Below are 23,637 nucleotides of genomic sequence, written 5' to 3'. Positions count from 1 at the left end.
ATCACAGAGAGATGACTAGACATCATGTGCTTCTTATTAGGTGTCAAAATGGCACTGTGGTTATGTTTTAAGAGAATTCCTCATATTTTAAAAACTTACAAAATATGAATGGATGAAATGATACAGTGCCTTGAATTTGCTTAAAATGAATCCTGAGAGGTGGAGGAGGAGGTTCTGGGGAAGGTATGACTGAAACAATTGGCCCTGAACTGCCGATTATTAAAGTTGGGTGATGGGTACATGGAAGTACATAATACTATTACTATCTCTACTTTGTTTACTATTTAAATTTTCCAAATGGAAAATTTTAAAACAATAAAAGTTTTAAAGTTGACTATTATCTTTATTACATCACATCCCCAGATCCCCTCTAAGTCTGATATATAACTAAAAGGGATTAAAACTGTCAAAAGCTCTATAAAATAAATAACTCCTAGGATATGAAGAAACATATTGCTTGCTCTTTACAAATTCAATTGTAAAATAAAAACTAATTTTATATCCATGCCATTTCATGTTTAGTATTGTATACTATTGGTAAGGTTTCTTCCAGAGTTAGAAAACTTTTATCATAGGAGGCGGCTTGCAAAAGAAATTTCCACATTAGTTTACAATTGCAAGCAGTACAATGATTAAGAGAATGAGCTCCAGAATGGGACCAAATAAATTCACACTCAACTTCTTAGTAGATCTGATCTCACCTCCTCTATTCTATACAGGAACATCACTTCTCTCTTCCACATCATTTTTCCCTTTCTATAAAACACTTTCCATAAGCATACAAGCGCTATATAATTTCTCCTGTCCTAAAACAAAACAAAACACCTCTTTCAACCTTCATCTATTACCCCATTTCTCTGCTCTCCTTTATAAAATTCCTCAAAAGAATTGTCCATACGCATTATCTCCAGTCCCTCTCTTCCCATTCTTTTTTTTTTTAAGAACTTTTATTGAGATACAGTTAACATACAATAAACTGCATATAGAGTGTACAATTTGGTATTTTTTTTCACATTAGTAATGTATATATTCCCATTCATTCTTGACCACACTCTTCAATTAGAACCTACAAGGCTTTATATGACCTGGACAACTCTCACACACACACACACACACACACACACCATCATCATCTCCCCCCGGATGACTGTCCTTTGGACATTCAACCCTCCTCGTTTTTCACTCACACTGTTGCTCTGCCCGAAAATCCTTCCCTCCGTATAGTTGCATGGCTTGCTCCTTTACCTCCCTTTGCCACAATGCCACCTCAGCAAAGACTTTCTTGATTCCCCACTCCCCCCCTCCCCGCCCTTACCCATCTATCGTCTTTGTTGATAAAACCTACCGGCACCTGACATATTTTACCACATACTTTAGAATGCAGCGAGCGCACGTTAACACCATGAAGGCAGAAATGTTTATCTATTTGAGAAAGAGGCGCTCAATAATTTCCTGTTGAAAGGAGGAATCAATGTTACAAATTCCTCTTCCTCCAAATCACTTTTTAGAAACTTTGGTAAAATGATACACGTGACGTGAAGTAGTCTGTAAAGGTAAAGACATCAGTGCCTGGCTCATCAGCTAGCAAGAAAAGGCACATCCTCACAACAGCCAAGCCCTAAACGTGGGAGGCAAGGCCTCCCCTTTCTTTAGAAAAGGATTTTTCCCTTCAGGACAGCGGTTACCACATGGAGCCCCTAGACTCTGGCGAAAGCAGATAGCTCAGTCAGCCGGGTTCCAAGGCCCAGCCAAGCGGACTCTCTTCCCGCCAAAACTCACCGCCATGGCGCCGCCCAGCCGACAGTGCAAACCCACGACAGTGACCTCGGTGATCCCCCTCAAAGGAGTGGTTACAACCTTTCCCCTCCCTCTCGGGGCAGCCAGGCCTACCACGACACTAAAGCACACACTTCACACCTGATGAGGCAATCGCTGGCTCGCTAAAGAAGTACCTCCGGGGGCATCTCATGGTCGTCTGGGAATTGTAGTTCCTGGACTCCTAGAGCCCATGTCCTGCAGGCATCTGTTGACTACATTTCCCAGAGAACAACAGGCTACCGGAAGTCTACCGGTAAGCCACTCAGAGGGGTACCGGTAGTGACGTTATGAGTATGTTGAACTACAAAGCCCATGATGCAGTTCGGTGTCGCAGGCTGCCGCGAGCACGGCCCGACTGACGTGGGGTTCCCAAACTTTCAACAGATTCACCGTGTGGAGCAGGGTCGGGTGTCTTGTCAGGATGCCAGGATGCAAGGTGTATTCTTCCTCCGTGACTGAGGTGCTAATTATGACTTGCCATTGTGCACAGATATTTGAGACTGTGGCATTCAGAAGTCCAGAATTTAGACATTTTATAGCCATTTATTAACAATTTAATTTTTTTAAAGGAGAGGCTGGAAACCTTCTACCTGGTCCCAGTGCCAAGCTCAGACTGTTTCATCCGTGTCACCAACCACGGCTGAGCTGTCTGAAGTACTAGTCGCTAGCCATATTGTGGCTATTTAAATTAATTAAAATAAAATTTAAAATTTAGTTCTTCAATCGCACTAGCCACTTTTCATGTGCTGGAAAGTCCATATGGCTAGTTGTTACCATATCTGGACAGTGCAGAAATAGAACATTTCCGTCATCAAAGGAAGATCTATTGAAAAGCGCTGATCCAAGACTTTTACCTTCTGGTGGTCAGATTAGTTACTCTCACAGGCATTCCTTTATCAATTCAGTAAATAGTCATTAAGCATCTACAAAGCACGTGGAGGGGTGCCCAGCCCAGAGGGTGTTTTCCAAAAGGAATGGGTTGGGGGGGGGGATTTTAATAAAAATTTTAACAAAAATGAATTTTGAATTACATATGTGTAATATATATTATATTTACATTTTTCAACAACTAGTTTTTAAATATAAATTTAATGATGGCCTAACACAATGCCTGGCAGGCACATGGTATGGGTTCAATAAAAATTTGTTTAATAAAAGGAAGTTAAGAAGGAATCAGGTTACAGAGAACCTATCAATGGCTCTCCTGCCTCTGGGCTCTTACTCATAAAAATACTCCCCATCACTTTCCACAACTTCTACCTTTAGCTAACCACTTAGACGTCACTTCCTGACAGCCCAAGTCTGGGTGAATGTCCCTTCCTAAATATTCCCTGAGGCACCCCCTTCCTGCCCTCCCTCAGGAAATTTATCTCACTGAATTTTAATTGCCTGTTGATTTATCACTAGAGGTAAGCTCCATGACAGCAGAGGCTGCCTAGCACAGTGTCTGGCACATAGTAGGTGCCTTATAAATGTTTATTGAATGAATGAAACAATCCTCTTTCTCCCCAGCTCTTATAACCATGGTTAGGCTTTCCTGTCCCAATTCTGCCCTAACCAGTACTATTTGTCATCTTTGATTCATCAGCTTCCAATCAATGTTGGTAATCGAAATTATTCATACAACCAATATTTATTAAACACCTCCTATGAACGTGACATAGAAGTAGGATAAAGTAGGGAACAAGGCAGACACGGCCCCTGCCCTCATGGAGCTTGTAGTCTAAAGTGCATGAGCCATTAAAGAAGAAAATAAACAACTAATTATGTGATGACAAACTATGAAAGTTTTGAAAAACCTACCTCCATGCCTCCAACTACATCCTTTTTAATTTTCCTATTTAAGTGACAGTTTTTTTCCAAGGGTCATTTGGTTTTCACTCATTCGACAAAAATTTAATTTGCTTATACTATATACAAGGCACTATCCTAGATGCTGGAAATACAACACTTGAGCAAGGCAGGCGTAGTCATCTCCTTCTAATAGAAGAGGCAAACATCGAAGCAATGGGAGGGATGGGAGGCTGTGGAAGTGTTTTAAGTAAGGAAGGGACATGGTCCTGTTTGTGTTTCGTAAAGATCTTTCTGAAGAAGGGTTGAAAGGGAGCAAAAGTGGAAGCAGAAGGCTGTTGCAATTATTCAGGTGAGAGGTGATAGTAGTTTAGACTATAGTGGTGACAGTCAAGGTGGAGAAAGGTAAACAAAGTCAAGAGATATTTAGAAAATGAAACTTATTACAGCTTAGTAATATGGCTTTTTAGTTGGGAATTATCGATCCTTTGCTATGCCATGTGGATTACCCTCTCTAGATAAATGAAATTAGAAAGGTAGCATAGTGGATATTAGCTCAGGCTCTGAATCAGACCAAGTTCATCATTTACTAGCTGGGTGACCTCAGGCAGTTCAATCAACCACTCTGTAAAATAAAGGTAATAATAGTAAGTACCTCATAGGATTGCTTATGAGGGTTAAAGAGATAATATGTATATAGGTATAAACCCTGTATATATATGCCCAGCATATAGTAAGCACTTTAAAATGTCAGATATTTTCATTATTATTTTAGGAAAATTGGTCTAAAACACAAATCTGAATCTGATTAAAATAGAAAAAACTTACCTGCACCCCAAAATAATCTCTTTCCTAGCCTGAGATAGTTATCACCATATAATTGTGTGGTATACCTTCACCAACTATCAGACCATACTGTGCTCATTCTTTAAAACACCACAACAGAACTCAGTTCCACCTTATTTTGTTTTGTTTTCCAAATGCACCCCACCGGTCATTCTACTCAATTCAATTGAATCAGCATTTCTAAATTTAGATCCATAAAGCTATAATTAGCTTTGGCTTGTCCCTTTATATTTGTTTTTCATGCATATTTACCTAAATTTCCAAACTTTATATGACACACTCCAAGGAAGGAATTGTGGGCATTTATTTTCATACTTCTGTTTCACAAATGTGGCACTCACGTGGCACTCAGTGAATATGGTTGTCACTTCCCTACCCTATTAGACTTTTGTTTTTAAATGTTTTTTCTGACATTAGTGTTCTACCTTTATTTTTATGTTTCCTGAGTGGTGAACAGATTTTTTTTTAATGATCTAGGCAATGAATATAAAGAGAAGGAGATCCTTCTAGGCTTTGTGGACTTTAGCTGATCCTGGGGTTGCTCTATGTGCAACCTCCGACAGTTACTGGGCAGCAGAGGAGCCATGTGTGCAGCAGTTATGCTCATTGGCTTTGAAGTCAGATGCCTGGGTCTGACTTGATACTTTGTCCTGTGCTAGCTCTGCTCCTTCAGCCTAGGGATTCTGGGTCCTCACATGTGAAATGTGTGTGATGATAGAACCTACTTCCTAGGCTCGCTGTGAGAATAAAATGAGCTATACCAAGGAAGGTGATTAGCCCGATGTGTGTGTGGTTCATGGTCTAAGTGCTTAAGAAAGATTAAGCTAAAGAGAAGGAAAGAAAAGTGAATATTGGAAACCAGTTTGATCAGTGTTATGATCTGGTCTGAATGTTTGTGTCCTCACAAAATTCATATGTTGAAATCTTAATGCCCAATGTGATGGGATTAAGATTTGCAAGGTGCTTAGGTCAGGAGGATGAAGCCCTTTTGAGTGGGATTAATATTCTTATATAGGAGAACCCACAAACTCACTTCCACCCACTTCCACCTTGTGAGGATACAAAGAGAAGTGTTTGACCTAGAAGAGGGCCCTCACTCAGCCCTGCTGGCACCCTGATCTCATACTTTCAGCCTCCAGAACCATGAGAAATAAATTTCTGCTGTTTATAAGCCACCCAGTGTATGGTACTTTGTTATAGTAGCCCAAACAGACTAAGATAGTCATTTAATTAATGGCAATTCTAAATCTGATTGATGTGAACTAGGAACAAGTAGCCACATTAATTAGGGAGGCTTTTATTTTTTTGCCTGTATTGGGTCTTCGTTGCCACACATGGGCTTTCTCAAGTTGCGGCAAGCGTGGGCTCCTCATTGCCGTGGCTTCTCTTGTTGCGGAGCACGGGCTCTAGGCACATGGGCTTCAGTGGTTGTGGCACACGGCTTTAGTTGCTCCACGGCATGTGGGATCTTCCTGGAGCAGGGATCAAACCCACGTCCCCTGCATTGGCAGGCGGATGCTTAACCACTGTGCCACCTAGGAAGCCCAGGAGACTTTTATATTTAGACAAACGTAAGCAAATCAGAGAAGTCGCACTTCTCAAGTACCAAAATTTTGAAAAACCCATGTTGCCTAGGTTTCTCCTAAAGTGGTTATGCTTGTAATTCTCGGGAATTAGAAATCACTCGCTCACGGCGTGCTACTCCAGACTTAGGATCCACATGCTTCCGTCTGCTCTTGTCAACATTCCACAGAGCATTGCCAGCCATGTCATAGGGTCATATGAGAAATGTGACACTTGAGTCATCAAAACACTGCTTGTGTTTCCTAAGTAGCCTACCTACCCAAATTGCTACCAGCATTTCCATCACCATTGTGAAGTAGTCCAGAGGCTTCTTAAGAAATAGAAGTAAGGAAGGAGAGGATGGACAGACAGATAGAAAAGAAGAAAGGGAGGAGAAAAAAAGAAATAGGTAAAGACAACAAATCACATATTGTTTCCAATTTCAGTGACTATATTTTTAAAATTTATTTTGTGCATTTACAACATTTAGGATTTCTATTTTTACAGTATCAATGAAATCAGACCATCTAAACTGTATAAATTGAGAGCACAATCATGAGCCTACTTTTTTTTTACTATTCATTGGTCAGGCTCCCATTATCTTTGTAGCCAGAAGTTAGTATCTTCCTCTAGATGCCATTCTATATAGTGTCCGAGAATGTGGGCTCTAGTGCCAGATTGACTGACTTTGAATCATGAACACCATCCCACCCCCGTTCCAAACTTGCTGTGTGACCTTGAACAAATCACTTGATCTGCCTAGGCCTATAACATGGTGATGATAATAGCAGTTATCTAGCAATATTGTTTTGATGATTATATTAGTTATTCGTTAACATTTATTGTGCCTCTGTTATATACCAGGTTTTGTTTTCAGTGCTAAGGATATAATGTAAACAAATAAGTTAAAATCCTGGACCTCATGAAAATTCTAGTTAGGGTCGGGTAGAGAAAACAAATACATGAAAAATTTCAGACTGTGAAAAATGCTATGAAGATAAAACAGGATTATATGATAGAGAATAACTAAAGGAGGGAAATGGGGTGTTAATTTAGATGGGACGGTCAGAGAAGGCCTTCCTAAGGAGGTGATATTTGAGCTGACAAGAAAAAGTCAACCATAAGATTTGTGGAAAAGAGTTCCAGGCAAGAGGACCAGCAAGTGCAAAGGTCCTGAGGTGAGAAGGAGCTTGAAATGTTTGAGAAAGCTAAGACTCTTTGTCCTCACACCTCTCTTCTCAAGCATCCAGCACCCCTTCCTCACATTCAACTGATGATTGCTTCTTAATTCATTGAAAACATTGAAGCAGTCTGTAAATAACTTCCATGAGTTCCTTTTACTACATCAACCATCATACCTCCATCCCTTAACATGTGCTCTATTTTCTACTTATCATGAAATAATCAGGGCTCCTATTAAGACCTGCACTCCATTTGTGCACTAAATCCCATTATCTTCTCCTACTAAGAAATTTTACCTTCCACATCATCAAATTTTCTTTCTTTACTAGATCATACCAATCTACATGCATACATAGCTCCTTTTTTAAATTTAATTTATTTTTTATTTTTGGCTGTGTTGGATCTTTTTTTTTAATTAATTAATTTGCTGCATTGGGTTTTTGTTGCTGCACATTGGCTTTCTCTAGTTGCTGAGAGCAGGGGCTACTCTTCATTGTGGTGCACGGGCTCCTCATTGTAGTGGTTTCTCTTTTTGAGGAGCACAGGCTCTAGGCTTCAATAGTTGCGGCACATGGGCTCAATAGTTGTGGCTCACGGGCTCTAGAGCACAGGCTCAATAGTTGCAGCGCATGGGCTTAGTTGCTCCGCGGCATGTGGAATCTACCCAGACCAGGGCTTGAACCCATGTCCCCTGCATTGGCAGGTGGATTCTTAACCACTGCGCCACCAGGGAAGTCCCCATACATATCTTCCAACCTAATGCAAGCAAGCAGACAAACAAGCAAAACAAAAACAGAACAAAATGCAAACAAATCCTCCCTATCCCACCACACCTTTTGGTACCTTCATTGTCCTACTCCTCTTTACAGTAAAACTCTTCGAGAGAACTGTCACACTATCTCTGATTCTGTCTTCTCTTTCTGTCCTAAACTCTTTCCAATCACATGTTCACCTCCTCCATTCCATGGAATTGTCCAGGTCATCAATGACCTCCTTGCTGCCAAATCCAATGGTCAATTCCATGTCCTCATTTTAGTTGATGCAAGAACTACATTTGACACAGTTGAAAGCTCCATCTTTCCTGAGGCACATTTCTTCATTTTCTGTTCTCCTGCCTCATTGGCCAAGACTTCTCAGTTTACTCTACTGGATTACTCCCCTTGCTTCTAAGCAGGAGAATGCCCTAATGCTCTTTCTATCTAGATATACTCACTTCCTAGATGATCTTATTGAGGCCCATGGTTTTCTTTTCTTTTTTTTTTCTTTTTTTTTTAAGAGATTTCATCCTTCCTTTTTTAAAAATTTTATTTATTTTTGGCTGTGTTGAGTCTTCGTTGCTGCACATCGGCTTTCTCTAGTTGCAGCGAGCAGGGGCTACTCTTCCTTGTGGTGTGAGGATTTATTGCGGTGGCTTCTCTTGTTGTGGAGCATGGGCTCTAGGCATGCGGGCTTCAGTAGTTGCAGCATACAGGCTCAGTAGTTGTGGCTCATGGACTCTAGAGCATGTGCTCAGTAGCTGTGGCGCACAGGCTTAGTTGCTCCATGGCATGTGGGATTGTCCCAGAACCAGGGATCGAACCCCTGTCCCCTACATCAGCAGTCAAATTCTTAACCACTGTGCCACCAGGGAAGTCCCAGGTCCATGGTTTTCAATGCATTTTACATGCTGATGAATCCCCAGTTTTTAATATCTGGCCCAATCTCTCTCATGAATTCCAGACTCTCAGATTCACCTGTCTACTTGGTGTTCTACTTGGAGTTTTATATTAATTGTCTATCATGCCTAAGAAATTACCCAAAACTTAGTGGCTTAAAACAATAATAACCATTAATTATTGCTCACAGTTTCTGTGTCAGGAGTTTAGGAGCAGCTTGACTGGGTGGTTCTGGCTTGGGGGCTTTCATGAAATTGTAGTCAAATGCTGGCCAGGGCTACAGTCATCTGAAGGTTTTACTCAGGCTGGAAGATCTGCTTTGAACATGGCTCACTCACAAGGCTAGAAAATTAGTCGTGGGTGTTGGTAAGATGCCTCAGTTTCTCTCAATGTGAGACTCTCCAAAGGGTTGACTGAGTGCCTTTGGACATGATGACTGGCTTTCCTCAGAACAAGAAGTCCAAAACAGGAGCCTCAATGCCCTTTATCCTAGACTTTATCCTAGGTCGATGACTGTTATTTCTAATGTATTCTGTGGATCATACAGACAAGCCCTGATCCAGTGTGGGAGCAAAGTACACAGGGGTGTGAAAACTACAAGGTAAGGATCGTTGGGGGCCATCTTGGAGGCTGGCTACCATCGTGTCCAATGTCTAAGACAATGTCTAATGTCTAATTCATGTCCCCAACTGAATTCATCATCTACCAGCCATTCTCTATATCTGCTCCTCCCTCATTTTCCACATCTTAGGCCAAACACCTTGGTGTCATCATTGATTTCTCTTTGTGTTTCATATGAGCAATTAATCTGTCAGTAAAACTCAGTGACCCTACCTTTAAAATATATCTAGAATGCAAGTTCTCCTTACTGTCTTTTTCAGTGCTAGTCTAGTCCAAACTACCATATCATCATCTCTTGCTTGGATTATTGCTTCCTAACTGGTTTCCCTACCTGCACTTTTGTCCCCTCCAGTCTGATAACCGTGAGGTAGCCATCCTTACCCTTTTTAAAAATAAAAAACCTAAATCAGACAATTTTATTCCTTTGCTTAAAACCTTCAGTGTCTTCCAGTCTCACTCAGAATAAAATTTCAAAGTCCTTACCTTGGCCAATAAAGTCTTCCATAATCTGGCTTCTAGCTACCGCTCTAACCTCTTTTACCATCACTTTCCTCCTGCCTCACTCTGCTCCAGCCCCATTGCTTTCCTCCTTTTCTCAAACTTGCCAAATTAGTTCATGTCTCAGGGTCTTTGCACATCCCTGGAAAGCTCTTCTTCCAGATATCTACGTGACTAACACCCTCCAGACCACTGCTCAGTCATTCCCATCACTCTCTCTCCCCTCACTTTGACTTATTTTTCTTGATAGAATGTATCCCCCCGACATATGATATAGTTGTTTATTTGTCATCATTCTCCTCCTGCTAAAATAGATCTCCAAGAGAATGCCTATTCTCTTTGCTGCTGTATCCCCAGGGCCTGTAAGAGCAGTTTGCCTATGATAGGTTTGAAATCAATATTTCTTGAAAGAAAGAAAGCTTGAATGCAGGAATTGAAAGAGGCTGATCCATGCAGACTTCATTGGCAGAGTGCCTGGCACACAAGAAGTATGAATTATTATTATTTGATGTGTCCAAATCCCAAGGGGCTTATTCAATCCAAGGAATAGAGGGCAGTTTTCTTCTAAAATCCAAGAGATAACCCGAAGGAACTGGAGTCTGGTCAGTCTACTGTTGCTATTTCCTGCCTTAAGAATGTCATTACTGCAGTGGAGCTTTGTACATTTCTCCTAGATGCTTTTCTAATCTTAAGGATGGCAGACTGAGGTCCCAATGAAGCTGTCAGAGAATGGGGCATGGGCTATTTCTGGTAAACACACATCCAGAAATGCCACTTTCAACCTTTTTTCCCTTTGACACTGCTCTCTATGTGTGAAGCAACTTTCTTTTAAATTGGGGTAATTGTAGGATCGTAAGCAGTTATAAGAAATAATGAAGAGAGAACTTTTGTATACTCTTCCTAGTTCCCCCAATGGTAACATTTTGCAAAACTATAGTATAATATCATAAACAGAATATTGACATTGACATGTTTTGTGTGTATTCATTTGTGCATGTTTGTGTGTGTATAATTCTATACAATGTTATCATCCCTATAGTTCCTGTACCTACCCCCACATTCAAGATATAGAACAGTTCCAATTCAACAAGCATCCCTCATGTTACCCTTTAAAAACCATACCCACTTTCCCTCCACACCCCCATCTCTGTCCTCTGCTCCTAAAATTACCTCATTTTCAAAGTGGAGCCATACAACATGTAAACTTTGAGGACTGGCTTTTTTCCTTACTCAGCATAATTCATCCAAATTGTTGCACATATAAATAGTTCCTTCCTCCTTGGAGGGAAACATGGAATTGCATTCCACGGTATGTTGTATCACACAGTTTAACCATTCTCCTGTTTAAGGTCATCTGAGCTGATTCTTTTTTTGGGCTATTATAAAGCTGAACTAAACATTCGTGTACAGGTTTTTGAGTGTGAACATATGTTTCCTTTTCTCTGGTATAAATGCCCAGGAGTGTAACTGTTGGGTCATGTGGTAGTTTCATGTTTAGTTTTTAGAAAAAATGCAAAAGTGTTTTTCAGAGTAGCTACCATTTTACATTATAACCAGCAAAGTATGAAGGATCCAGTTTCTCTGCATCCTTATCAGCATTCAGCATTGTCAGTTTTTTTTTTATATTAGCCATTCTTATAGGTATTTAGTGTGAAGCAACTTTTTAAAAAAACCCTTTTAACATGGTTCTCCTAGGAAAACAAACAACATTTCCATAATGAAGAGAAACTATTCCGATTGACTGACAAACTATTTGGCTGCCAACTCACCTTGCCTTTGCATAACTAAGATTTGAGTGACTATTACTGAAGTGACTTTTCTCTGAGCCAGGTGGGCTGCTCCAGGTGACCCAAACTCCGGAGAGACTGATATTTTGATGCATGTGTTGTTCAGTTAGCTGATTATTTACAAATATACAGAAACGAGAGAATCTGTTTGTAAGCACGAGCTTTCTAGTTTGAAATTTCCACCAAAGCTTAATTTAACTACATGTACAGGAAGCATATTGTGATTGTAAGTTTCACAGAGGAAATATAAAAATGACCCTCAGTTTCTCTTATTGTACATCTGGGACATTGTTAGCCACAGGTTAGAGGACAAGGACCAAAAAATCCCCCATAATCCCTCCAAAAAAAGTGGGCACAATACACTCTGATTTTGGAAAGCCTGTCTACCCCGTCAACATTTGTGTAAAATCACATCATTGACAGTTCTTCCTGGTGGAGGTACAGTTACCCTCAAGCGAAGAAAGTGAACTTGGTTTGAATAAGGATGGTTTAGATGTCTTTTCTTCTTGTAGTCACTCTCTCTTTTCAACGCACCGTATTAATAATCTCTTTTTCTTCGATAAACTGGTATCTCTTTCTTTCTCCTCCCATGAAAATAAATAAACTGAGAGAAAAGTCAGTATCTGTTAAGTATCCATTTTAACATACACTTTAACTAAGGAAAGAACATTTATTTAAGATCAGTTTTACTCTGTATTATCCAATAGCAGTGCCTAATAGATGGTTGTGGGCTCAATACATATTTGTTGAATGAAATTTGAATGAACCACATAGTTCATGTTACAGTGCTTGGGAGTGAGGTGACTAAGTGAAGGTTACAGGTATGGGCTTTGGAATCAAACACACATGGTCAAAGCGGGGTCTTTTCACGCATTAGTTTCATGACCTTTCTGGGATGTAATTTTCTTGTCTGTGAATATTGTTTACTATACAGGGGTACTGTGAGCACGAGAGGCAGCAATACAGTGAAATATGTAGCATAGGGCTAGTACAGAGTATGTACTCAACAACTTTGAGTTTGATTATTATTTCCAGTGCCTGACTATCAGGGCACCAAAACCTGAGCTCCCAAAAGGCAGTGAATGGAAATAACTTTTCAAACTTTCGTCTCTGCCCCGGCCCAAAACACAGACTCTGGTACCTGGTAACCAGCACTAAGTATAGGTGTATTGAATTTGTACATATGTGTAAGCATTGCCTTCAGGGTAGCCCAATAACTGAATGACTGAAATCAGTGCCTCATTCATTCACGGACTTCAGAGGACTCAGTTCTGTGCATACAATAAATAAAGTATATGGAAAATTCTGGGCCATGGCTACTGACCAAATCTGAACCAACTATTCAGCAAATGGAGTGAGCCAGGCATGGGAGTGGGATTGCCTGTATTGTATCCCACTTCCACTTCTGGAAAAGCAACTCTTCTGTAGATGCCATTTTCTCAAGCCACAGTTTGGAGTTCAGCATCTACATTCAAATTACTAGTTTATACCCATCTATTCTATTCTGCTCTATTCTATTCTATTCAGTTTATAAAAGTAATAACATCACACTTTGAAAAATAGGGAAAAGGAAAAAATTATTCAGGGTCCCCAAACCCAAATATTACTACTGTAATCACATCTGTTCTTGTCTCTGTAAGTGCTTGGTTAAATCCCCTTGGTCTCCAGGAAGCTGGCATCTCAGCACCCTCACCTCTGAAGTAAGGCCTGAAAAATTTGTTCCATAAATACATTTGAAAAGTGTATTTGAAATTTGAAAAGTACTTTGAAATTCTTGCAGAGGAGTGATTTACTGTGATAAAGACAATTCCTGTTCCATATCAATCATGCTACCAAGTTCTCGCCTAGCCCTAGGCCTAATCAAATCACCTTTACATTTCTCTTTTTAAAATTTTACTTTGGGGTAACACTTCATCTCTGTAGTGGAAAGAAGTGAAGGGAAAATGTGGATAAGCGTAAAGCAAGAAAGGGAGGTGAGAGGGAAGAAGAGGCAACAGTGGAAAGTGGGAACTTTCTGGGCTTGCTGTTAGAAGATCTGGATGTTACTTCTACTCCACTGACAGACATGTGTGATTCTGGGTAAATCACTCAGTCTCTTTGGGCTTTTTTCCTCATTTGCAAAGTTGGGGAAGAGGTGTCAATTAAGGCGGCTCACTAGATGATTTATTTTTTATTTTAAATTTATTTAATTTTATTTTTTTTAGGCTGTGTTGGGTCTTTGTTGCAGCAAGTGGGTTTCCCTAGTTGTGGCAAGCGGGGACAACTCTTCATGCGCTGGCTTCTCAGTGAGGTGGCTTCTCTTGTTGTGGAGCATGCGGGCTTCAGTAGTTGTGGCATGTGGGCTCAGTAGTTGTGGCTCATGGTCTCTAGAGTGCAGGCTCAGTAGTTCTGGTGCACAGGTTTAGTTGCTCCAAGGCATTCCGGATCTTCTAGGACCAGGGATCAAACCCATGTCCCCTGCATGGCGGATTCTTAACCACCGCACCACCAGGAAAGTTCCACTAGATGATTCCTAAGTGTATTTCGCTTTTATTGCTCTATGTAAGGGGTCCACAAACTGCAGCCTGCAAGCCAAACCATGTTGGCACCTGTTTCTGGACATCTGAGAGGTAACAATAACTTTTACACTTTCAAATGGTTGGAAAAAAAAAATCAAGGGAATAATATGTTGTGAAAATTCTCTAAAATTGAAATTTTCATATGTTTCATTGGAACACAGCCACAATCATTTGTTTACATATTACCTATGGCCTATTTCATGCCAAGAGGGCAGAGTTGAGTAGTTGCCAGAGACCTCACGGCCCACAAAACCAAAACTATTTGCCGTTTAGCCCTTTGCAGAAAAAACTTTGCCTGCACCTGCTCCATATATATAGTATGCCTGCTTATTTTGGGTTGACCCATCCCTTCTATATGAGGTGTGTGCTCATCAAGTATTTTTCATAGTGTTATGATTACAATGCATAATCCTATAAACTGTTCAGCTTTCTAGGAGCAAGGACTCTGTTTTCTCACCATTGGAATCCTAGTGCCTTACACAGTGCTGGTATATAGCTCGTATTTGTTGTTGATAAAACCGTCTAACACCAGTGCCAAGCCAGTCATTTCAAAACTCCAAAAGGAATTTTTTCATCTAGTACAAAGTGCCTATTTCAGTGATTTCAATTTTTTAAAAATTATTTTTAAAAACTTTTCTGCTGACCAAAATCCTCCCTGCACAAAACCCCCACCGAATTTTAGATAGGCAAAGAAAAGAGAATTTGTTTTTTTTAAAAATTGGAATCCTTTTTCTTCCTAACTAAAGAACATGTTAAAAATAAACTGGTAAAATTGAAATGGCCTCAGCTTTTTACACCGGTTGCGCCACGTTTTAAAAACGACGATTATTGGAGTCCAAGGCACGGTTGCCATAGCATTCTGCGTAATTTAAGCATAGCAGCAAAAGATACCAGCTTGTGTGCGGAGCAAAATGAGTGTGTGAGAGGAAAAAGTAACATTTTGCGTTCTGTGCGATATGTCGAACGTGAGCGTATTGCACGTTGTGTTGCAGATTTACTACAGCTGAGTCATTTCGGGACACGAGTGTGTGTTTCCAGGAAGAAACGAGAGGAAGGAACCAGGCTGAGGGGCTCGCTGGGTTCCCCCAGGCACACTCAGCAGCGGACACCGGTATTCCGCGGCGGGCGGCGGCGTGGTCAAAAAAAGGCGCCGCGGCCTCTTTAAGAGCCACAGCACCTTCTCCGAGATACCATCTTGCACCAGGAGTTCACGTACGCTCTCTACCTACCTTGCTAAATCCCTCCTCCTTCACTGGGTACGACCGGCGGGCGGGGCGAACGAGCCTTTTGATTGGCTTTGCGCGCACGGCCCTCTCCCTTCTATTGGTTTCCGCGCCCGCCACTCGACGCTATCTCCCGCCCCCCTGTGCCGTCGGGCTAGGTTGAGTGAGGGCTCTTGGGTTAGTTCCTGTTAGGCCCCGGCCGGGGGAGTAGGTTGAAGTCTCCTAAGATGCCCGGTGGGCTGGGGCACTGAGAGCTGTGAAGAAGGCGTGAGGAGGCGGCGAGGGGCGACCTGCGGAAGGCCCGAACGAGAGCGGCGGCCGAGCCCGCCTTCCCTGCACCATGCTCATAGAGGATGTGGATGCCCTCAAGTCCTGGCTGGCCAAGTTACTGGAGCCGATGTGAGTGAGGCAGGCCGGGCCGGGGCTGGCGAACGTGGGCGTTGGGGGCCCGCGGGGGCGTGGGGGGAGGGGAAGCGGCGTGGGGGAGGGCGGAGCGGAGGGGCCGTGGTCGCGAGGTCCCGGCGACGTCTTTTCTGTAGTACTATCACCATTGTGGGGGTGGGGGGGAGTGAGAGCAAGGGGCGTAGAGGCGCTGTGGCTGTGGGAGCGGGGCGGGAGGGGGGGCCGGGGCGGAGAGCGAGGGCTTTTTAAATACAAATATTGGGGTGCTCAGAGGGGTAGCAGGAAGTGAAGGAATTTAAAATACTGCTCTTTGAGAACTGAGAGAGAAAGCGGGGCTGTCGAGGGATTTTAAAATTTGAATATCGGGATCTTGAGGGGAGTAGCAGAATACCAGTGGCTTTACAGACAAAATTATTCCGGGACTAAAAGATCTAGAAGCAGAGTATCTAGGACCTTTTGAAAACATGAGAGGAGAAAGGGAGAGTAGGAACATTAAGGGATTTATAGCGATTACTGTTGTTCTAAGGATTCAAGAATATTGAATTAAAATAGGGTAGTTGAAAGCGATGTGTGGGCATCGAAGTGTTTTAGGAATTATTGGTAAGGGATGTTATTATTGAGGAGTTGATAGTGCCAGAAGAGCTGATGGTTTTCAAATACCATTAGGGATTGGGAAAATTGAGATTTTTGTAAGTTTAATTGGGGATTGAAAGGACTACCTTGGTCCTTGGTATCTAATATTATTGGAGGACGGGCTGGAAGGGGTATACCGGCAGCATCTAGGGGTTTTTAGAAACGGGTATCGGAGTAACAAAAGGGGTAGTAAGAAGAATGAGTTTTGTAAATACTGAGAGGGCAGCTAAAGATATTGGGGTGTAGGATTATTAGTGAGGGGCTTGTCTTTTAAAAATATTTTGGGTAGTATTGTGGAAATATTGTTGGGATCCTTGAAAGGAATAGTGGCGGTATCAACTTTTTGTTAGATTTGTAACCGTTTTAAAGGAGTAAGATTGTGAAGTGTTTATTTGGGACACAGGGGTGTAGGCAGTCTCTGAAACATATCTCCATGAGCGAAGAGGGAAAGCTGGAGAGAGGGTCGGAGAGAGGTGATATCCAACCTTCTTGGGAAAGAAGGCATAGAAAAGAAAGGGAAGGGATTATTGGATGCCCCCCTTGTCATTTTTACTTCTTACTTATCCTCCTAGTGGAGGTGAGGGCTTTCTGGCTGAAAGAAAAGGGGTAGAAGAGAGGGGCCGGCTTTGATTCATTAGATCAGGTCACTTTAGAGGAAAACTTTTGAGTTTTTGCAGAGGTAGAGATAAGGGCTGTTTTGGCAGGTGTCGAGGTACGGTGAAGTTGGGGCTGTGGGGAGACAGCTACTTCCCTGTTTATTTCCTTGTCCTCCTGAGAAACCCTGTTAACTAACTTTTGTTGTTTTGCTATTTTGGTTTCTTGGGGTGGGATGGTAGCACCTAGGAGGACTCATCTGTAGTCCAGTGTGTCAGCCTTGTGAAGAAGGTAGGATGGGAAAGGGAGACAGCATTAGGGGAATTTTGATGTCTGAAATGGTATTTATTTGCTTTCTGAGGATAAAAAGTGTGTGAGTAGAGCACAGGTATGAATGTACACTAAGGACTTCTGAGTTTTACATTAGTGATGGTCTGATTAAAGTGAAAATCACTTCTGGACACACTTGAAAGTTTTATAGAATATGGGCCTCTTGAGTATTCTTCATACTTTCCCTACATGGAGTAACAAGCTTGGAGCACAAAGATGGAAATGAAGGTGGGAAATCATGAAGTAGATTTAGTGAAATTGACCATATATGGAAGAGGCTAAAAATAGAAAACGGTCTATTAAAATATTCTTTACCTTTGTGTTTTTAGTTTGTTGGTAGAGATCCTTTTGTAAGTATTAAATGTGTATTTTATGTCTTGGGTAGAAGGTGGCAAGTTTTTACATTATAGTTAATTGCTATCTTTTTTGTTTTTCAAAGCTCCCTAAAATGTTTTGGTCTGGGTAATGTTTTTTTCTTAATGTCAGAGTTTAGTTTGGGTGGGAACTTAAACCTCCAAAGAGTGTTTTCACTACGTTTGTTTTTTTGTTTGTTTTGTTTTTTTACTATTTATACTGATTTTATTAATATTCTGTAATTTTCATGGGTAAAAATTTATCTTTCAAAATGGTTATTTCAGCTTAGTTTCCCCATTTGTTTTGAGTTCTGTGTTCAATTTAAAGTTCACATCATGTATCTTCTATTTAAAAAAAAAATTTGTTGCTTTTTTAGGGTTAAAAAAGATCTAAAATCACTGCTTAGACTTTAATAATATTGATGATTTTCCTAGAACTACAAAATTAAAATACTTATTTTTAACTCTTACAAGTAATGATTTTGGATGAAGGTGTTAATAAGGAATAGTGAATGCAAATGCTCATGTCATATATATTTTCATTCTTAGTATGTTGTCATGGGAGGTTATTTTTTTGTTTAGACATCCTAAAGTGTAATAAATGATATGCTGAAGTAGGTTGTATTTGTAAATTTACTTTTTGCATATTTCAGATTCAAGAAAATTTTGGTGGGAGATTGGCATGTTGCTACAACATAGCATTTCAGAGCAGTTGTTAGGCTTTCATATAATGTAGTTGCAGTGGATATGTTGAAATCATACTGTAGCTGTGTACATCGTTTCCTATTGTACTTTCTTATTTAGCTTAATTTGAAGTTGGCTAAATTTAGGGAATTCCCTGACGGTCCAGTGGTTAGGATTTGAGCATTCACTGGCATGGGCCCAGGTTCAATCTCTGGTCTGGGAACTAAGATCTTGCAAGCCACAGAGGTGGCCAAAAAAAAAAAAGTAACTAAATTTATAAAAGTTTTTGATTTTTAGGGATTTTTAAGCATGGTCCACCTTGTCACTAGTGAAATGAAGACATGTAACAGGATATTACTAAACCAGTCCAGTTTTTATGTGATTATTCCATATAGACAAATTAGAAATCTCATGCTGTTAGAGCTTATCTGTTTGCTTCCACTCCTCTTGTAGGTATGGGACATATCTATTACTAGAGGAAAGACAAAAGGAGGGAGGCTAGAAGAAATGACTCCTTCACTGGCCGTGAGAAACGCAGTACCATTTTTGTTGGCAGTGCAGTAAAAGGGAGAGAAACCACCTTAGTCAAGGAGTTTATATCTCTTCCTACCGGTGTATGAACAGACTGAACTCACAGGTCTTCTTTGGGGTCCTCATCTTTCTTCACTTTCAAAATCTCCTAGATACCTAGTTATGGGGACTATGCAGGGATTATGCATATGTAGGACGTGTTGTGTTTCTTTTTATTAGAAATAACCGCTTTTTTAAATATTTGGACTCCTTAAAGGTGAGGTTCTAGGTAAACCTAGGGGATAAATCAACCACTGGAGAAATTTCTACAAGTTTAGAAAATGTTCAGGCAAGCATTTTCCAATAATAAACATGCATTTCTACCAAAAATGTTGTCTTTAATGAGGAATGTTTTAAGTTATTTATGTTATCTATATTAAATATGTATATCTAATTCATTGTTGCTTGTTCAGCTGATTGTAAAAATTTGTCTTGTGATGATTATTTTGTAATGTATAGAAATATCCTGGTTGTGCACCAGAAACTAACATAAGTGTTGTAGGTCAATTTTACTTCAAAAACAAACAAACTCATATAAAAAGAGATCAGATTTGTAGTTACCAGAGGTGGAGGGTGGCGGGAGGGAGATTGGATGCAGATAGTCAAAAGGTACAAACTTCCAGATATAAGATATATAAGTACTAAGGATGTGAAACATAATTAATGTAATTAACACTGCTGTGTTACATATGAAAATTGAGAGTAAATCCTGACTTCTCATCACAAGAAAAAAACATTTTTTTTCTTTTATTTTGTATCTATGTGAGATGATGGATGTTCACTAAATTTATTGTGGTAATCATTTTATATATGTAAGTCAAATCATTAATGGTGTACACTTAAGACATATCATTCTGTATGTCAGTTATATCTCAATAAAACTGGAAGAAAAAAAGCTATGAATAACAAAAATTTATCTTGATATATGTCTTTAAAAGAGTGGTGGGGTTTGTAATACTTTTTGGACAGTTGCATCCATCTATTTATCTGTCTATCATCTATCTATTTCAGTAGAACATCATTATGTGACTCAGAGCATTTAGTTTCTAGTCTATATCTGATTCACTCTTTGACTTTGGAGAGATTGTCCAACCTTTCTGTATTAAACAGAGTTAATTACATTAGCCTTTTACCTGCCTCACAAATATGATATGGGTACTATGATGTAGACTAGAAAAAGTGCTTTGGCTACCTCAGAACCATCAAATATAAATGAAATTTTATGCTTTTTGAAATGTGAAAATACATTAAACTCTTTGCAAAAATATTTTACTTACTAATGTTAAGTGCTGCTGCCTCACAGAAAATAATCAGTCTAGTGCATGACAGAGTTAGATTCTTGCTGCAGGTCCTATAGGTAGGGACAAGAATTGCTAGTGAAAGCCATGTGCTTGATGTGCAGTTTCTGTTAGTTCAGGCCATGGCAAGGTCTTTGTAAAAAAAAAAAAAAATGTACTAGGAGATTGACTATGTGTCATTTCTGAGTATGATGAAAAAGGCACCAATAAGATTTATTGAGGTCATTTTATTGACTCAGTGGTCAGGGGGTGTATACTTGGATTGACTCTGAAGTTTACATGCTATTTATGTTTATAGGTTTGCAATCCATATCAAGTTAACTTTGGCTAGTAATCTCTGCAGTTGCTCAAATAGGAAGAAAAGTCACCATGTAGCAGCTCTTAGATCACACCTCCCTGATAAATAAACTAGAAGGGTAAAATGAGTGTTTTGTAAATGTGTTCTTAAGATTGAGAAGTACTGGTAATTTTCTAAAATGTATGTAGTGGCTTCAAAGAATTGGTGTGCCTCTAAAGTACTGTGGGACTTGTTTAAGGAGACCATTCATTATTTCATAGAAAAAGACTTATCTTGACCAGAAGACTTTGGGGCAAGATTTAGTGTACTAAGTTAGGAGCATATTTGTTCTTATGCCCTTTGGTCTACCTCCTAAATATTTCTGACTTCATTCTCTCTGGCCTGACTGCTGTAGGCTAGAAACTATATATTGCTTTTATAGCCTTATGTTTCCTCCCATTGTCTTGTCTCATCTTCTGACAGTGTTATTACTTCATTATTAATCTCTTTTTTTAACCATTTGATATTTTGTACTACGATTTTGTAATTGTTGTTTTCATTTCCATCTCTTAGCCTTGTGACTGCAGGGCAAGGTCTGTCTTGTTATTCCATTACCCAGCAAGATGCTTGGCATTTTGTTAAGACTCGGTAAATGTTTAAATGAATCAGTGTCCTTCATATGTGTATTTAGGTTGGTCATAATTAGAAAAGTAAGATTTTTTTTTTTGTAGTCTAATTTTCTGGGTGTGCATAGCTGGTGGCTACTGCACTAGGAGCCATAGTCCAAGTATCACAATGGTGTTTGCAACTGAGAGACATACATTTTCCTCTCCAGATAAATCTAGGGGTATTTCTTCTATATCATATTCATTCATGAAAGCCCCTAATTAATGAAGGGGAGTATGAAAGCTTTCATTTGAAAAGAAGTAGAAGTACCAATATTTGTGTTTTTTAATATGTTAACAGGTTCTTAGAAATTAATATTCACTTATACTCTTTGATAAAATCAACTCAGATTTTACTTATTTTCCCAGTACGTTCTTGTCAAAGGAATATTCTGAACATAGATCACAGTGTCACACTTCCTATTTTCTTACTTTTTTATAAGTAAAAATAAAAGCATTATTGCATTACATAAAATGTAGAAAGGAGATAAAAGAATAAAATTATTTGTATATATTTCTAGCGTCTCTTTTATGATGAATTTTCATGTAGCTGTAATCAGACTCAAATGTAAAATGTTTTATCTTGATTTCTCCAGTTGACATTAGCATTTTAATATTTGTGTATTGTTTTTACAACCATCACTTTGGATGCCTAATGTTTCATAAACATTCAACAATAAGAGTGGTTACCTTGACTTTACTTTTTCTGTTAAAAATAATGCTGTTTTTCCATAATCAAGAAGAAACATGTACCACACTGTTCATTGCAGCACTATTTACAATAGCCAGGACATGGAAGCAACCTAAATGCCCATGAACAGATGAATGGATAAAGAAGATGTGGCACATATATACAATAGAATATTACTCAGCCATGAAAAGGAATGGAATTGAGTTATTTGTAGTGAGGTGGATGGATCTAGAGTCTGTCACACAGAGTGAAGTAAGCTGGAAAGAGAAAAAGAAATACCATATGCTAACTCATATATATGGAATCTAAAAAAATGGTACTGATGAACCCAGTGACAGGGCAAGAATAAAGATGTAGATGTAGAGAATGGACTTGAGGACACAGGGTGGGGGTGAAGGGGAAGCTGGGATGAAGTGAGAGAGTAACATTGACATACATACACTACCAAATGTAAAATAGATAGCTAGTGGGAAGCTGCTGCATAACACAGGGAGATCAACTCAATGATGAGTGATGACTTAGAGGGCTGGGATAGGGAGGGTGGGAAGGAGTCATGGGAGGGAGGGAATATGGGGATATGTGTATAAATACAGCTGATTTACTTTGTTGTACAGCAGAAACTGGCACAACAGTGTAAAGCAATTATATTCCAATAAAGAGCTTAAAAAATAATGCTGTTTTTATATAATACATATATATGTATTTAGTGTCTCTTAGGTACCCATAGTATTTTGTACGTTTGGCTTTATTTCCTGAGACTAGTTTCCCATAAGTACAACTACTAGTCAAAGAGTATGAACATTTTTTTTTTTTTTCTTTTTTGGGCACACGGGCTTAGTTGCTCCGCGGCATGTGGGATCTTCCTGGAGCTGGGATCGAACCCGTGACCTCTGCATTGGCAGGCGGGTTCTTAACCACTGCGCCACCTAGGAAGCCCCAGTATGAACATTTTTAATGGCTGTTGATACACATTAGGATCAGGAGCTTTTTTTCCCTGTGACCCAGTAGCATAGACATTAGTTGTCTCACCTCTGAAACAAAAATCATACTGAGGTAAAACTTAAAACAGCCCACATTCAGAAACATGTAGATTTTTCTGAAAATGGATAAAGTTTAGGTAGCCTTGGCTTTTTCCTAAAACAGTTAGTGGTGTTTCTTGGTTTGGGGCTTACGGTAAATTAGAACCTTTACTCTTAGGGTCTTGGGGTTGGGTATATGTCTAAATCTGTAAAGCTGAGGTGCTAGCTCATCAGATGTGTCAGTACCTGCAATGGAGATTTCATTAAGAAGGAGAAAGACAAAATTGAGGTTTTTACAGATAAGACATTTTTAGGGCAATATTTCTGTTAACTTCCCCTGATAAAAATTCATTCTAATCAATTTTTATTTTTTAAATTATGGAAGCTGTGAATTTTAAGGAATCCTCATTTGTAACTTCCATTAAATATTAGGAAATTTCTTTTGTTGGTTCTTTAACTGAAAGGTGATTATTGGTTGAGACTTAGAATACATTAATTTGTTCAGATAAACATTAGGAAAATGTATATGCTGTGATAGATTTTACTTGCATGGAATTGAAGCTGAGTTTTAGTTCCACA

General features: G+C 39.7%; 2 protein-coding genes across 5 annotated transcripts in view; one reads left to right on the top strand and one right to left on the bottom strand.

The window, feature by feature from the left end:
• Window positions 1-1,932, bottom strand: part of LARS1 (leucyl-tRNA synthetase 1) — a 61,046-nt gene extending 59,114 nt beyond the window's left edge. The window contains exon 1 of the mRNA XM_057732028.1: window positions 1,780-1,932. Within this exon, the coding sequence (XP_057588011.1) occupies window positions 1,780-1,785 (6 nt within the window). The 5' untranslated portion in view covers window positions 1,786-1,932. The remainder of the gene's footprint in view (window positions 1-1,779) is intronic.
• Window positions 1,933-15,701: 13,769 nt separating this feature from the next.
• The window catches only part of RBM27 (RNA binding motif protein 27), a 66,789-nt gene continuing 58,853 nt past the window's right edge, over window positions 15,702-23,637 (top strand). For all 4 annotated transcript variants that reach the window (XM_057732004.1, XM_057731982.1, XM_057731992.1 and 1 more), the window contains exon 1: window positions 15,702-15,941. In XM_057732004.1, coding sequence (XP_057587987.1) covers window positions 15,883-15,941 — 59 coding nt within the window. In that variant the 5' untranslated portion in view covers window positions 15,702-15,882. The remainder of the gene's footprint in view (window positions 15,942-23,637) is intronic.

Source organism: Hippopotamus amphibius, chromosome 1 (assembly GCF_030028045.1).
Source record: "Hippopotamus amphibius kiboko isolate mHipAmp2 chromosome 1, mHipAmp2.hap2, whole genome shotgun sequence".
NCBI lineage: Eukaryota > Metazoa > Chordata > Mammalia > Artiodactyla > Hippopotamidae > Hippopotamus > Hippopotamus amphibius.
This window is presented reverse-complemented; position numbering and strand designations above follow the sequence as displayed.